The sequence below is a fragment of the Rhinopithecus roxellana genome, chromosome 6 (genome assembly GCF_007565055.1).
Source record: "Rhinopithecus roxellana isolate Shanxi Qingling chromosome 6, ASM756505v1, whole genome shotgun sequence".
NCBI classification, from domain to species: domain Eukaryota; kingdom Metazoa; phylum Chordata; class Mammalia; order Primates; family Cercopithecidae; genus Rhinopithecus; species Rhinopithecus roxellana.
In genome coordinates, this window is record NC_044554.1 from 103,647,710 (window position 1) to 103,661,878 (window position 14,169).

The 14,169-nt window shown below is 60.3% G+C and overlaps 1 protein-coding gene across 1 annotated transcript; it reads right to left on the minus strand.

Moving 5' to 3' along the window:
* Positions 1-1,337: 1,337 nt before the first annotated feature.
* On the minus strand, positions 1,338-13,033 carry GTPBP6 (GTP binding protein 6 (putative)). Its single transcript, XM_010366621.2, has 10 exons — positions 12,658-13,033; positions 10,944-11,081; positions 9,539-9,609; positions 9,208-9,338; positions 8,468-8,535; positions 6,874-7,032; positions 5,170-5,378; positions 3,588-3,736; positions 3,216-3,368; positions 1,338-1,946 (listed from the first exon to the last, which is right to left on the minus strand). The coding sequence occupies exons 1-10, from the start codon at positions 13,004-13,006 to the stop codon at positions 1,823-1,825; spliced, it is 1,551 nt and encodes a 516-aa protein (XP_010364923.2). The 5' UTR covers positions 13,007-13,033; the 3' UTR covers positions 1,338-1,822.
* Between the last annotated feature and the right edge of the window lie 1,136 nt (positions 13,034-14,169).

Sequence of the window (14,169 nt, forward strand, 5' to 3'; positions counted from 1 at the left end):
GGAAGGGCCTGCGGACATGCAGAAGTTGCAGGGAACCTCTCTGACTTCCACCGGCCCCGAATCCCCATCGGGAAACCCTGGGGTCTGTCGGGAGCGTTTCCATACAATCCCCAAATTCATACAGATCGTTTAAATCAAGGAAGACAAAGTCAAATTTTTGTATGACTTTAGTCACCATCAGTGCAGCCAAGACAGATTTGGCAGCTTTCAGGATGGCAGGCGGGAGGCGTCTTAAGAAAATGTTCATTCAGGCCGGATGTGGTGGCTCACGCCTGTTATCCCAGCACTGTGGGAGGCCGAGGCGGGCGGATTACAAGGTCAGGAGTTCGAGACCAGCCTGGCCAACAGGGTGAAACCCCATCTCTACTAAAATACAAAAATTAGCCAGGCATGGAGGCAGGTGTCTGTAGTCACAGCTACTCAGGAGGCTGAGGCAGGAGAATCGCTAGAACCTGGGAGGCAAAGGTTGCGGTGAGCTGAGATCGTGCCACTGCACTCCAGCCTGGGTGACAGTCCGAGACTCCAAGTCAAAACCAAAAAAAAAAAAAAAAGGAAAAGTTAATTCATTGGGCACCTTTTTCAGGTCAGAGGTTTTAAAAAATCAAGTTGTGAGGCTGAGTATGGTGGCCGGGCAAGGTGGCTCACGCCTGTAATCCCAGCACTTTGGGAGGCCGAGGCGGGCAAATCACAAGGTCAGGAGTTCAAGACCAGCCTGCCCAACATGGTGAAATCCTGTCTCTACTAAAAACAAAAAATTAGCTAGGTATGGTGACGTGCACCTGTAATCCCAGCTACTCAGGAGGCTGAGGCAGGAGAATCATTGGAACTCAGGAGGCGGAGGTTGCAGTGAGCTGAGATCGCACCACTGCACTCCAGCCTGGGCGACAGTCCAAGACTCTTGTCTCCAAAAAAAACAATGTTAATTCAGGCCGGGCGCGGTGGCTCATGCCTGTAATTCCAGCACTCTGGGAGGCCGAGGCGGGTGGATCACAAGGTCAAGAGTTCAAGACCAGCCTGACCAACATGGTGAAACCCCATCTCTACTAAAAATACAAAAATTAGCCGGGCGTGGAGGCAGGTGCCTGTAATCCCAGCTACTCGGGAGGCTGAGGCAGGAGAATCGCTTGAACCCGGGAGGCAGAGGCTGTAGTGAGCCAAGATCGCGCCACTGCACTCCAGCCTGGGCGACAGAGCGAGGTTGTCTCAAAACAAAACACACTAGGCGTTTTGTTTTCCTGTTGGAGACGGCGAATGTACGTGTAACGGCTGGACGGCCTGGCCACACGCAGGTGAAATCTCTGCATCTCTTAGCGGATGATCTGTGACACACGTCCTGGTGTGAAGTTTCTTCTTTAATAAAACTGTTTTCTTTCCCTTACACTTTTGTGGAACGGTTCTCTGTGCTGCCGGGAAACCTGATTTTCAGTCATTGCCCCGACGTCACCATGGGACACGAGACCGTGTGTGAACACAGCCGGGTGGAGGGGCCATTCGGTGCCCACCAGGGCCACGGCTCATGGCAGGTGCAGGAGGAACTGGAAACGCCGCTCACGGAAGTCAAAACAAAGATTTAATGTCCTGCTACGGAAACATTCTGAGGGGAGCCAGTTTGTGGCAGGCACCGAGGGCCCGCTGGAATCGTGTGGAGTGGACGCTCGGGCGAGACCTGCTTTGGGGCAGCCGTGGCCGTGACACCAGCCCGCGCGTTCATCCCAGCAAATGGCTGGCAACAAGGTGGGCCCAGAGCCAGACAGGGGGCACCCGGCTGCACCCGACACACAACAGCAACGCCACAGCTCCCCAGGCCTCCACGGGGGTCCGTTCATCCTGGAAAGAGCTTCCGGAATTTGCCGTAGGCCGAGTCGCTGATGATGACCGTCACGTCGGCCGCCCCGTCCTCAGGGATCACGTCCACGTCCTGAACTGTGGCCTCCTTATACAGCCAGCTGCGGACAGACGCGCGTTGTACAGAAACAAGCAGAACCCGTAAGTATTTGCTTAGTTTCACAGTAAATAATGATGCTAAAAAGAGCTTAGCCCAAACTATTCATTCATCAGATCGTTCTGTTTCCCTTTTTTTTTCTTTGTGAGACAGAGTCTCGCTGTGTCGCCCAGGCTGGAGTGCAGCAGCGCAATCTCGGCTCACTGCAACCTCCGCCTCCCAGGTTCACACCATTCTCCCGCCTCAGCCTCCTGAGTAGCTGGGACTACAGGTGCTGCCACCTCGCCTGGCTCATTTTTTGTATTTTTAGTAGAGACGGGGTTTCATCGTGTTAGCCAGGATGGTCTCGATCTCCTGACCTCGTGATCCGCCCGCCTCAGCCTCCCAAAGTGCTGGGATGACAGGTATGAGCCACTGTGCTTGTTTTTTTTTTTTCTTTTTTTTTTAAGATAGGGTCTCAACTGTAGTCCAGGCTGGAGTGCAGTGGTGCGATCATGGCTCACTGCAGTCTCAACCTCCTGGGCTCAAGCCATCCTCCCACCTCAGCCTCCCAAGTAGGTGGGACGACAGGTGTGTGCCTCCATCAGCTGCTATTTTTTTTTTGAGACGGAGTCTCCGTCTGTCGCCCAGGCTGCAGGGCAGTGATGCAGTCTCAGCTCACTGCAACCTTGGCCTTCTGGGTTCCAGCAACTCTCCTGCCTCAGCCTCCTGAGCAGCTGGGATGAAAGGTGCCCACCACCAGGCCTGGCTAATTTTTGTATTTTTAGTGGAAACAGGGTTTCACATAGTGGGCCAGGCTGGTTTCTTGAACTCCTGACCTCAGGTGGTCAACCTGCATCTGCGTCAGCGTCAGCCTCCCGAAGTGTTGGGATTTTACAGGCGTGAGCCACCGCGCCTGGCGTAATTGTTTATTCTCTGTAGAGATGGGATCTCACCGTGCTGCCCAGGCTGGCCTCAAACTCCTCAGCCCAAGCAATCCTCCCGCCTTGGCCTCCCAAAGTCTTGGGGTTACAGGCCTGTGCCACTGCATCCAGCTGGAGCTTGCTTGCTTATCGGCAGGGAGACCTACATCCCTCGCCTGTCAGCACCGGTTAGGCACCTGTTGTATGCAGTCACACACATCCATTTGATGCAAACCCGTTCATCGCGTCTGGACAGCCTAAAGCTCTCGGGGGACCCCACAGCTCTTTTTGTACCCACCAAAAGCCCATCTCAGAGGCAGAGACAGACATCCACAGCACCATCCCGTCTCCTGCCCCGGCTGGCCGCTCACCTGAGCTGGGCCCCGGCGAGCCTCACGCGGAGAGTGAGGATCTGTCTCCCAGTCGCCTTCAAAACGGCCGCATTGAGCTCAGCCTTCAGCTCCCGGAGCCCGTGGCCCAGCAGGGCAGACACGGGCACGGCGTTCGGTTCTGTGGGGCTGTACCTGCCAAGGTGGGGATGCCACAGGCCCTGCTCAGCCTCAGGGCAGCTGGACGAAATCAGGGTCCTGCCCAGGAATGCCCTGCCCACGGGGTACAGCCTGGGGCCACTCCCTGTATCTCGGCTGCCACCGCTGCGGTTCATAGGAGATGGGGCATCGCACCACCCGGCTCCAGTGCATGCAGGGGAAGGAGACGCTTGCGGGCACCAGGGCCGCACTCACCCGGGCACGAGGTCCACCTTGTTGTGAACCTCCACCATGGAGTCCAGGAGCCGGGCGGGCAGCTGCAGGCTGTGCAGTGTGGACAGAACGCTGCGTTTCTGGAGCTCCGCCTCGGGGTGGCTGACGTCCCTCACGTGCATGATGAGATCCTGCGGGCCGGGCCGTGCGGTCAGAGCTGCGAAGCTCCTGGTGTCTGACCCCAAGCTTGCAGACCGGCCCGGAAGAGAGGCTGGCACGAGCTCCCAACGACAGGCTGGGAGTGGGAGGTACCCCTGTGTGCAGGGCGCTTGGACACCCCAGGACCAGCCTTCCACGCCGCAGGCAGCAGCTCTGCACCCCCAGACCCACGCACGAGGGGGTGCCGTGTGTGACAACACCACCACCCGCCCACCCGGTGGGTCTCCAGAGCTTTGGGCAGCTTCATCCCCGTCAGATCTTTCGTCTTTAAAGGATGCTTTTTCTCGCATTTCAAATCTCTTACGGGCAGGTTCCTGATACAAAATATGAAAATCACAGGGAAGAAAACAGCCGTGTCTACTACCACGTATACGGCTGGAGTATCCACGTCTCCTTTCTGGTGGTTTGGAGGCACTTAAGACAAATAATACTTTTCCTGCAACCCCAGCACTTTGGGAGGTGTCTTGAGGCAAGAAGTTGGAGACCAGCCTGGGCAAGAGAGCAAGACGGTTTCTACACGAAGCACAAAAATGAGCCAGGCCCAGTTGTGCGTGCCTGTGGTCTCAGCTACTCAGGAGGCTGAGGTGGGGGATCGCTTCAGCCCAGGGGGATGAGGCTTCCTGTTTCTACACGGGCTCACGGCGGCAAGAACACGGCCCTGAGTGTTGGTGAGGCTGGAGCAACCGCTCAGCCTCTGCCCCGGGGCATGGCAGGCTTGGGGGACACTCAGTCTGAGCCCCAGGAGGCAGGTGTTGTTCTGGTCCCGAGTTCTGTGGGTGTCCGAGCGCCGGGTCCCTGGCTGTGTGTTTCTGAACGCCCAGCCCTTCGCTGTGTGGGTGTCTGAGCGCCCGGCCCCTGGGCTGAGTGGGTGTCCTAGCACCCGGCCCCTGGCTGTGTGTGTTTCTGAACACCCACCCCTTCGCTGTGTGGGTGTCTGAGCGCCCAACCCCCAGGCCAAGTGGGTGTCCAAGAGTCCAGCTCCTGGACCAAGTGGGTGTCCGAGCGCCCAGCCCCTGGCTGACTGGGTGTCCGAGCACCTGGCCTGTAGCTGTGTGGGTGTCCGAGCGCCCAGCCCCTGGCTGTGTGTGTTTCCGAGCGCCCAGCCCTTTGCTGTGTAGGTATCTGGCGCCCGGACCCTAGGCCGAGTGGGTGTCCGAGCACCCGGCCTGTAGCTGTGTGAGTGTCCCAGCGCCCGGCCCCTGGCTGACTGGGTGTCCTAGTGCCCAGCCCTTCGCTGTGTGGGTGTCTGAGCACCCGGCCCCTGGACCGAGTGGGTGTCTGAGCACCCGGCCTGTAGCTGTGTGAGTGTCCCAGCGCCCGGCCCCTGGCTGACTGGGTGTCCTAGTGCCCGGCCTATGGCTGTGTGGGTGTCTGAGCGCCCGGCCCCTGGTGTTCCCGCACTCACCGAGTGGGCCACGTCTTCCAGGGTGGCGGAGAAGGACTCGATGAGGCCGTGCGGCAGCTGGGAGAGGAAGCCGATGGTGTCCACATACAGGACGGTCATGCGTGAGGGCAGCGCGCCCGCGTGGGCCGTGACGTCCAGTGTGGCAAACAGCTGGTCCCGCGGCTGGATGGCGGCATCGCCCGTCAGCGCCTTGATCAGCGTGGTCTTTCCTAGGAGGGCGTGGAGGTCAGGGCGCCGCAGAGACCCTCGTGTCCCAACTCCTGGTGTGGCACCCGGGCCCTCCGAATGGAGACCACGACACCCTCTTTGGTGGCCGCACCCCGGGCTGCACGGTCCCCGAGCCCCTCGGGCACCCCCGGGCCGGATACGACGCGTGGGACGAAGCCACCGTCGCTGCTCTCGGGCCAATGCAGCAGGGCCGCAGTGTGGACACGGGAGCTGGTGGTGCAGACAGTGTGTGAAGGCGTGGATGGGAGTGGGATCGTCTGTGTCGATCTGGCAATGGCGTAGATGGTGGGATGGTAGAGAGGGGGTGGTGGTGCTGCTGTGGCTGGGAGGATGGTGTAGACGGAAGGGAGGTGATGGTGTAGACAGGTGGACTGTGTACATGGGGTGGTGGTATAGACGGGGCAGTGGTGATGGTGTAAATGGGAGACAGTGTAGACGAAGGGAACACTGTGGTGTAGACGGGTGGATTGTGTAGAAGGCACGGTGGTATAGATGGGGCAGGGGTGATGGTGTAGACAGGAGGATGGTGCAGACGGAGGGAATGTTGTGGTGTAGACGGGTGGATTGTGTAGACGGGATGGTGGTATAGATGGGGCAGGGGTGATGGTGTAGACAGGAGGATGGTGTAGACGGAGGGAATGTTGTGGTGTAGACGGGTGGACTGTGTAGACGGTGGTGGTATAGATGGGGCAGTGGTGATGGTATAGACAGGAGGACGGTGTAGACGAAGGGAACGCTGTGGTGTAGACGGGTGGATTGTGTAGACGGGATGGCGGTACAGATGGGGCAGGAGTGATGGTGCAGACAGGAGGACGGTGTAGACAGAGGGGAGGTGATGGTGTAGACAGGAGGACAGTGTAGATGAAGGGAATGCAGTGGTGTAGACGGGTGGATTGTGTAGACGGGGTGGTGGTATAGCCGGAGCAGTGGTGATGGTGTAAACGGGAGGACGGTGTAGACAGAGGGGAGGTGATAGTGCAGACAGAAGGACAGTGTAGATGAAGGGGACACTGTGGTGTAGACGGGTGGATGGTGTAGATGGGTGGTGGTATAGACGGGACAGTGGTGATGGTATAGACAGGAAAATGGTGTAGACAGATGGGAGGTGATGGTGTAGACAGGAGGACGGTGTAGACAGAAGGGAGGTGATGGTGTAGACAGGAAGACGGTGTAGACGAAGGGGATGCTGTGGTGTAGATGGGTGGACTGTGTAGACGAGTGGTGGTACAGACGGGGCAGTAGTGACTGTGTAGACAGGAGGACGGTGTAGACGGAGGGAAGCCTGTGGTGTAGATGGGGTGGTAAAGCTCTAGATAGGAGGACGGGGTAGACGGTGTCCTCACCATGGCCCTGGTATACCCACCAGAGAGACCACGGGGAGCCCCTCTCCTGGGCAAGTTCTCGCCGCAGCTGGTGCACCGCACACGGACACTAGGGGAACCCCTTCCCTGGGCCAGTCCTCCCTGCAGGGCTCACCGCAGTTGGTGTACCCCACCACGGAGACCACGGGGAACTCCTGCCTCATCCGCTGCTGCCGGAGGAGGTGCCTCTTCTTACGAAGCCTGTCCAGGGCCTTCCGGATCTTGGCCTCCTTCTCTCTCAGGAGACGCTGCTGCACCTGCATGAAGGACTCTCCTAAAAGCAGCCAAGACGGACAGGCGGTGAGCCACGCAAGAGCGGGGGGTGCCACCAAGGGTCCGCGAGGGCCCGGGGCCTGCTCCTGCTCCGGCGTCTGGGGGCCCGCCTGCCTTCCCCAGCAGCGGCCCCAACGCTGCCCCGTTCCATGAGAAAGGGCTGTGCTCAGCGGACGGGATCTCGCCTCCGGGCGTCCACCCTGTGAGGTCGACGAGGGCTTCCCGTGACTCGGGGAGAAAGGAAAGGCCTGAGCACTACGGAGGCCTCCGACCGGGGCCTGGCCTGGGACGTCACTGGGAGCGGGGCTCAGGGACGCCCCTTCCACATCCGAAGTCCCAGAACCTGGGAATGGGACCTGATTTGGAAATATGCTCTTTGTGGGATCTCAAGATACCATCCTAGGTTAGGGTGGGCCCTAAGGCAATGACCTGTGTCCTTCTAAGAGGGAGAGACTGGAGTGATGCGGCCACAAGCCCAGGGATGCCGGGAGCCCCCAGGAGCTGGGAGAGGCAGGAAGGAGCTTCCCCTAGCGCCTCCGGAGGGAACTGGGTACAATTGTAGTGGATGGAACTGTGGTTGTCCCAAAAGCTCTGTCCACATCCTAATTCCCAGAACCGGTGAATGGGACCTTATTTGGAAATAGGATGTTGGTCCCAAATGAAGGATCTAGAGATGAGACGATCCTGGATTACGGCAGGTCATAAATGCAATGAAAGGTGTCCTAAGAGACAGAAGAGGAGACACAGACACAGAGGAGGAGGCCACGTGGAGACAGAGGCAGAGACCGGAGTGATGCGGCCACAAGCCCAGGGATGCCAGGAGCCCCCAGGAGCTGGGAGAGGCAGGAAGGAGCCTCCCCACTGGGTACAATTGTAGTGGACGGAACTATGGTCCTCCCAAAAGCTCTGTCCACATTCTAATTCCCGGTGAATGGGACCTTATTTGGAAATAGGGTGTTGGTCCTAAGTGAAGGATCTAGAAATGAGATGATCCTGGAGTAGGGTGGGCCATAAATGCAACCACAGGTGTCCTTGTAAGAGACAGAAGAGGAGACACAGACAGAGGAGGAGGCCACGTGGAGACGGAGGCAGAGACTAGAGTGATGCGGCCACAAGCCCAGAGACGCCGGGAGCCCCCAGGAGCTGGGAGAGGCGGAAGGAGCCTCTGGAGGGAGTGCAGCCCTGTCCTCACCTTAGATCTCAGACTTTTGGTCTCCAGGATGGGAGAGCATAAATTTCTGCTGTTTAAATCCCCGGTTTGTGACTCCCTGTTTGGGCCAAAACCTCAAAGAACCACCATCTTCTCCTATCTCCTCAAATGCTACCAGGAGACGAGACCCCAGCCGGCCCCCACCCTGTCAGCATCTTCCAGGGCTGAGGGTGGCTGCCGCGGATGCCCCCATTCCCAGGACGCCCTGGGACGCGGCCCGAGTTACCTGACCCCATGATGTAGCGCGAGCCGGGTCCCCGGTGCAGGTGGGCAACGTCCTGTTTCAGGTTCGACCTGGCGTGGGAAGGAGAGTGCCTCGCTCTCTGCGGACGCTGTCTCCCTCCCAGCAGGGGTCGAGGCCAAGGTGAAGGGGGCACTGAGCTGGGGCCTCCGGGCGGAAGGGAGGAGCTGGTGCTGGGGACCCCGCTCTGCATGTAGCTCAGATACTGTGAGTAACATATGTCCCAGGCCGAGGGGACCTACCTCACGGGGAGCTGGGCGGGGGTGGCGGCGGTCGGGGAAAAGGAGCCCATCAGGCCTTGAAGACAGTGACCCCACGGCACTTTTCTTTCTTTTTATTTATTTATTTTTTTGAGACGGAGTCTCGCTCTGTCGCCCAGGCTGGAGTGCAGCGGCGTGCTCTCAGCTCACTGCAAGCTCCGCCTCCCGGGTTTACGCCATTCTCCTGCCTCACCCTCCCGAGTAGCTGGGACTACAGGCGCCCACCACCACGCCCGGCTAGTTTTTTATATATTTTTTTAGTAGATACGGGGTTTCACTGTGTTAGCCAGGATGGTCTCGATCTCCTGACCTCGTGATCCACCCGTCTCGGCCTCCCAAAGTGCTGGGATAACAGGCATGAGCCACCACGCCCGGCCCCCCATGATGCATTTCTTCCTCACGTACCCCCAGAACGACCTACAAGTGAGTACAGAACGGAGGGGCCCGCATACCCTGTCACGATACCTGTGCAGCGGGATCTCCGCCAGGGCCACCTGAAGCCGGGCCTCCTTCGTGCGGGCGTTGCAGCGGAAAATGTGCAGGACAACTGTGAAGCGGTCAAACACCTCCACGCCCCAGGCGGCTTCCAGTTCTTTCTACAAAAGGAGAGAGAGCAACTGAGAAGCCACAGGGGAAGGCCAGGCGCTGGTGGCCAACTCGAGAGGAAGGAGGACGTCTGTCATGCCTTAACCCCACCGTGTCCTCATCTGTCCCCCGCCTGGCGGGACACGGTGACGTCCACTCTTTCATCACGGGGAATACGGGGACAAACACAGCAAGCCACGTTCTGTGGTACCTTGGTTGGGGCTGCCATCCTCTCCACGTTCAGGAAGATGCACGTGATGTCTGGAGACCCTCGGATCTTTTCTACCAGAAAGAGGGGGTCCCGTCAGAGGCTGGCCGTCCAGGTCCCTGGACTGCAGGATGAGCCCACGATGTCCTTTGGAGTGCCCAGGTCACAGGCATCCCCGACTTCCTGAGCACGAGACCCAGGATCCAGGAAGTCGGTGTGGGAGAGGGTGTGTCTCGGGGTGTGTGCCTTACACACATACACATGCAGACGGTGAAGACATCCCGGCAGGGACACACCCACACAGTAGACACATCCCGGCCAGGACACACACACATCCACACACAGTAAACACATCCCAACAGGGACAGACACTGACATGCACAGACACACAGATAAACACACACACACACAGAGACACACACACAGACACATGGTAAACACATCCCAACAGGGACAGACACGTGCACAGACACACAGATAAACAGACACACACACACAGACACACACAGTAAACACATCCCAACAGGGACAGACACAGAGACACACACACAAAAACACACAGTAAACACATCCCAAGAGGAACACAGACACACATGCAGAGACACACACACACAGAGACACACACACAGAGACACACACACAAAGACACACACACAGTAAACACATCTCAACCAGGACAGACACTGACACACACACAGACACACACATAGACACACGCACAGTAAACACATCCCGGCCAGGACACACATACACACACAGTAAACACATCCCAACAGGGACACACACAGACACATGCACAGTGGACACATCCCAGTGTGGACACACGGATGGTGAACACATTCTGGTGCGACACACACAGAGACGTGTGAACACATCCCGGCCGGGATGACATGCATCTGAGTCAGGCAGGGAAGCGGACCCCCATCTTGGCAAGAGACCCAGGGAAGGCGACCCCCCACCTCGGCAAGTGAGTAGCGTCTTCCCCACTCTGCACTGTAAGCCGGATGGTCAAAAACCTGGAAAGCGCAAGGATCCCGTGCAGGACCCCAGCCTTAGAGACTGCGCGGGGGGCCACCTAGAAGGAGGATTTGGCTGGAGGCTGCAGGGGCAGGTGGGGTTACAGCCAGTCCACTGCCCACCCTGTTTGTTGGACTCTAAAAACTGCCCTGACCTAACCTTGACCAGTTTAAATCTCTCCAGGGCCGGGTGTGAGTCTCGACACAGGTGCAGCCTCAGCGTCCTCCGACTCCTACTGGTGTGTGCTCCCAGCTCACCTGGGCACCCCAAGCGGCCGTTTCCCCTCTGGCCCAGCGAGACCCCCGACTTTCAGTCTGTCTGGGTCGACTGTTCTCGGCAGCAGCGGACAGGAAAGGAGGTTTGGGGAAGGAGCAGGTCTGCACGGACCCACCTGTCAGGTGTTGGAAGTTTCCTTTGCCGAAGACGAGCTTCCTGTCCGGTGATTTGGTGGATACGACCATTGTCTGCACCACGGACCAGCCGTCCAGCGTGTGCACCAGTGCTGTGGCCTCCGCCACCTGCCACTCCGCTGCGGGGACACAAAGACCACCGTGAGAGATGCTTCCCTTCGGGGTAGGCCCGGGGCCCCCATCCACACCCGCCCAGGGAGGCCTCCTCCTGTCCTTGAGACAATGGCCCCTGAGAACGCACCCCCAGCCGGCGTTTGTCCCCAGATATGACTCCGTGCCCCGTAGGTCCTCTAAGTAGGAATCTGACGGGGGAAGGACGCTGGAGCCACGGCGGGACACGAGGGCGACCCTGCCTTACGTGGAATTTGGGCTCCTGGAGGGCGCAGCAGGGAACCGGGGAGCTGGGGGTGCTCAGGGATTACTGAGGAACCACGGGCAGGTTTTGGGAAGAGAGAGGCAAGAGGTCTGCGTGCTGTTCTGAGCACTTTGGGGCTTCCCCTGTTCCAAGGATTGACCATTTTGGAAAACACCCGTAAAGGAAAACCATTCATCGACTACAGGGACTTCCAAGGGAAAAAAATCAACATTTTTGAGACTCTGGCACATGCAGCGACTTACTCATTTGCATTTCCTCCTAGGGGAGTTGGCGGGGGGTGGGGGGGGACTGCACACGGATTGGTCCCCTGGACACCCTCCCTCCCCTGACCCCAAACACACCATGCCTACCTCTAACCCAGGGCAAGAGAAACGGGGGTCCTATCAGCGAGAACCACCCCACCCCACTCCACCCCATGGGCTCCATCCCACCGGCTCGACCCCACCCCACAAGATCCTTCCCACCCCACGTGCTCCTCCCCACAGGCCCCTCCCCCTGAAGCCCCGCCCATGCACCTCCACCTATGACAGCCTCCCCTCTTCCCCATAAGCCCCACCCTTTCACCCATGGGCTCCTCCCCCGAACCTTGCCCATGTACCTCCAACTATGAGATCCTCCTCTCAGAGCCCGGCCCGGGCATCACCATCCAGGAGATCCTCCCTTAAGAGCCCCGCCCCTCAACGCCACGCCCTTGCGTCTCCACCCATCAGATTCTCTCCTTAGAGCCTCGCCCCCTGAAGCCCCGCCCCTACGTCACCACCTGCGATCTTCCCCTCAGAGCCCCGCCCTGCGTCTCCTCCTGTGATTCTCCCGATCCCCGCCCCGTAATCTCCACCTATGAGTCTCCCGAGCCCCGCCCCCGAATCTCCGCCTATGAAATCCTCCCTGCAGAGCCACGCCCCTGCCTCCACCTATGAGATTCTCCCCACAGAACCCCGCCCCTGAATTTCCACCTAGGAGATAGTCCCCTCGGAATCCCGCCCCTCAATGCCACGCCCTTGCATCTCCACCCATCAGATCCTCTTCTTAGAGCCTCGCCCCCTGAGGCCCCGCCCCTACGTCGCCAGGCGAGATCTTCCCCTCAGAGCCCCGCCCTGCGTCTCCACCTATGAATCTCCCGAGCCCCGCCCCCGAAACGCCACTTGATTCTCCCGAGCCCCGCCTCCGAATCTCCGCCTATGAAATCCTCCCTGCAGAGCCACGCCCCTGCGCCTCCACCTATGAGTCTCACCAGAGCCCCGCCCCTAAATCTCCCCCTCAGAGCCCCGCCCCCAGATCGGCAGCTCCCGTTTTTCTCCTGGAAGCCCCGCCGCGGTCACCTCGCGTCATCTGCGGCTTCCCCGGGCCCCACTTGACGTCAGGGTGAACCAGACACACGCGCTGGGTCCCCGCCGGCAGCAGAGGCTCTCCCTGCAGCAGCTCCTCCTCCGCGTTCTCGTCCGCATCTTCCGGCTCCTCCTCGTCGTCTTCCGCGCGGCTTCGGCCGTCGTCCGCCCGCAGACCCCGCCCTCCGCCCCATAACCCCTCCAGATTCCCGGGGCCCCTGTGGCCGGCAGCGGCGAGCGCGCGCACGGGACAGGACGGCGCGGCAGCCCTCGGAGCCGGGAGGCCGCGGCCCACGCGGGAGAGCCGCAGTACCGGGCGTACGGCGGCCCGCAGGACCCACATGGCGCGTCGGGCGGATGAGCAGTGAGGCGGGGACTGCCCACAGGCCGATCCTCGTCACGTGCTCGTGATTGGCGTGCGGCTGGGGCGGGCTCACCAGCGCCTCGTCTCGGCACAGGGCGTGCTCCTCATTGGTCGCCCCGCGTCACGTGCTGGTGATTGGCGTGCGGCCGGGGCGGGCTCCCCAGCGCCACTCCCCGGTACAGGGCATGTTCCTCATTGGTCATCCCGCGTCATGTGCTGGTGATTGCCACGCGCCGCGGGCAGGGGAGGTGGGGCCGGGCCGCTTCTTATTAGGCGTAGGCAGATTTTTGGCGGACCCGGGGCCCGGTGCAGCCGCCGGCCATGTGGGCGCCAAGACTCCGAGCCCCAGCGGCGCTGCCCTCACCCACCTCGTTCTCGCTCCCGTCCTACCCCGTTCCGCGCTGGGTAGGGTCCAAGTCTGATTGCGAGGGTGCGGAACACCGCCTCGGGGGCTTGACTTCAATCCCCGGGCATCCCAAACGCCGCCCCGGGGTCCCCACGTCTGCCTTGGGGGCTCGAGTCCAGCACTGGGGGTCCCGGACACCGACCAGGGGTCTCTACGTGTGCTCTGGAGCCTGGAGTGCCGCCGTGGGGGTCCCGGAAGCCGCCCAGGAGTCCCCACGTTTGCCCTGGGGGCATGAGTCCAGCTTTGGGGGTTCCGGAGGCCACCCAGGGGTCCCCATGTCTGCTTTGGGGGCTCGAGTCCAGCCCGGGGGTCCCAGGCACCGCCTGGGGGTCCTCACGTCTGCCTTGGAGACTGGCGTTCCCCCGTGGGAGTCCCGGACACCGCCCAGGTGGGTCCCCACGTCTGCCTTGGGGGCTTGAGTCCAGCTCTGGGGGTCCTGGACGTCGCCCAGTTGTCCCCACCTTTGCTCTGGGGGCTGGAGACCTACTCTGGGGGGTCCCGGACGCCGCCCAGGTGGGTCCCTTGTCTGCCTTGGGGGCTTGAGTCCAGCCCTGGGGGTCCTGAACACCGCCCAGGAGTCCCCACGTCTGCCTCGAATCGTGTCCTGGGGGTCCCGGACGCCTCCCAGGGGTCCCCATGTCTGTCTTGGGCCTCGAGTCCAGCCGTGAGGGTCCCGAATGCTGCCTTGGAGGGTGGAGTCCAGCTCTGAGGGTCCTGAAGTCTGCTTTGGGGCCTC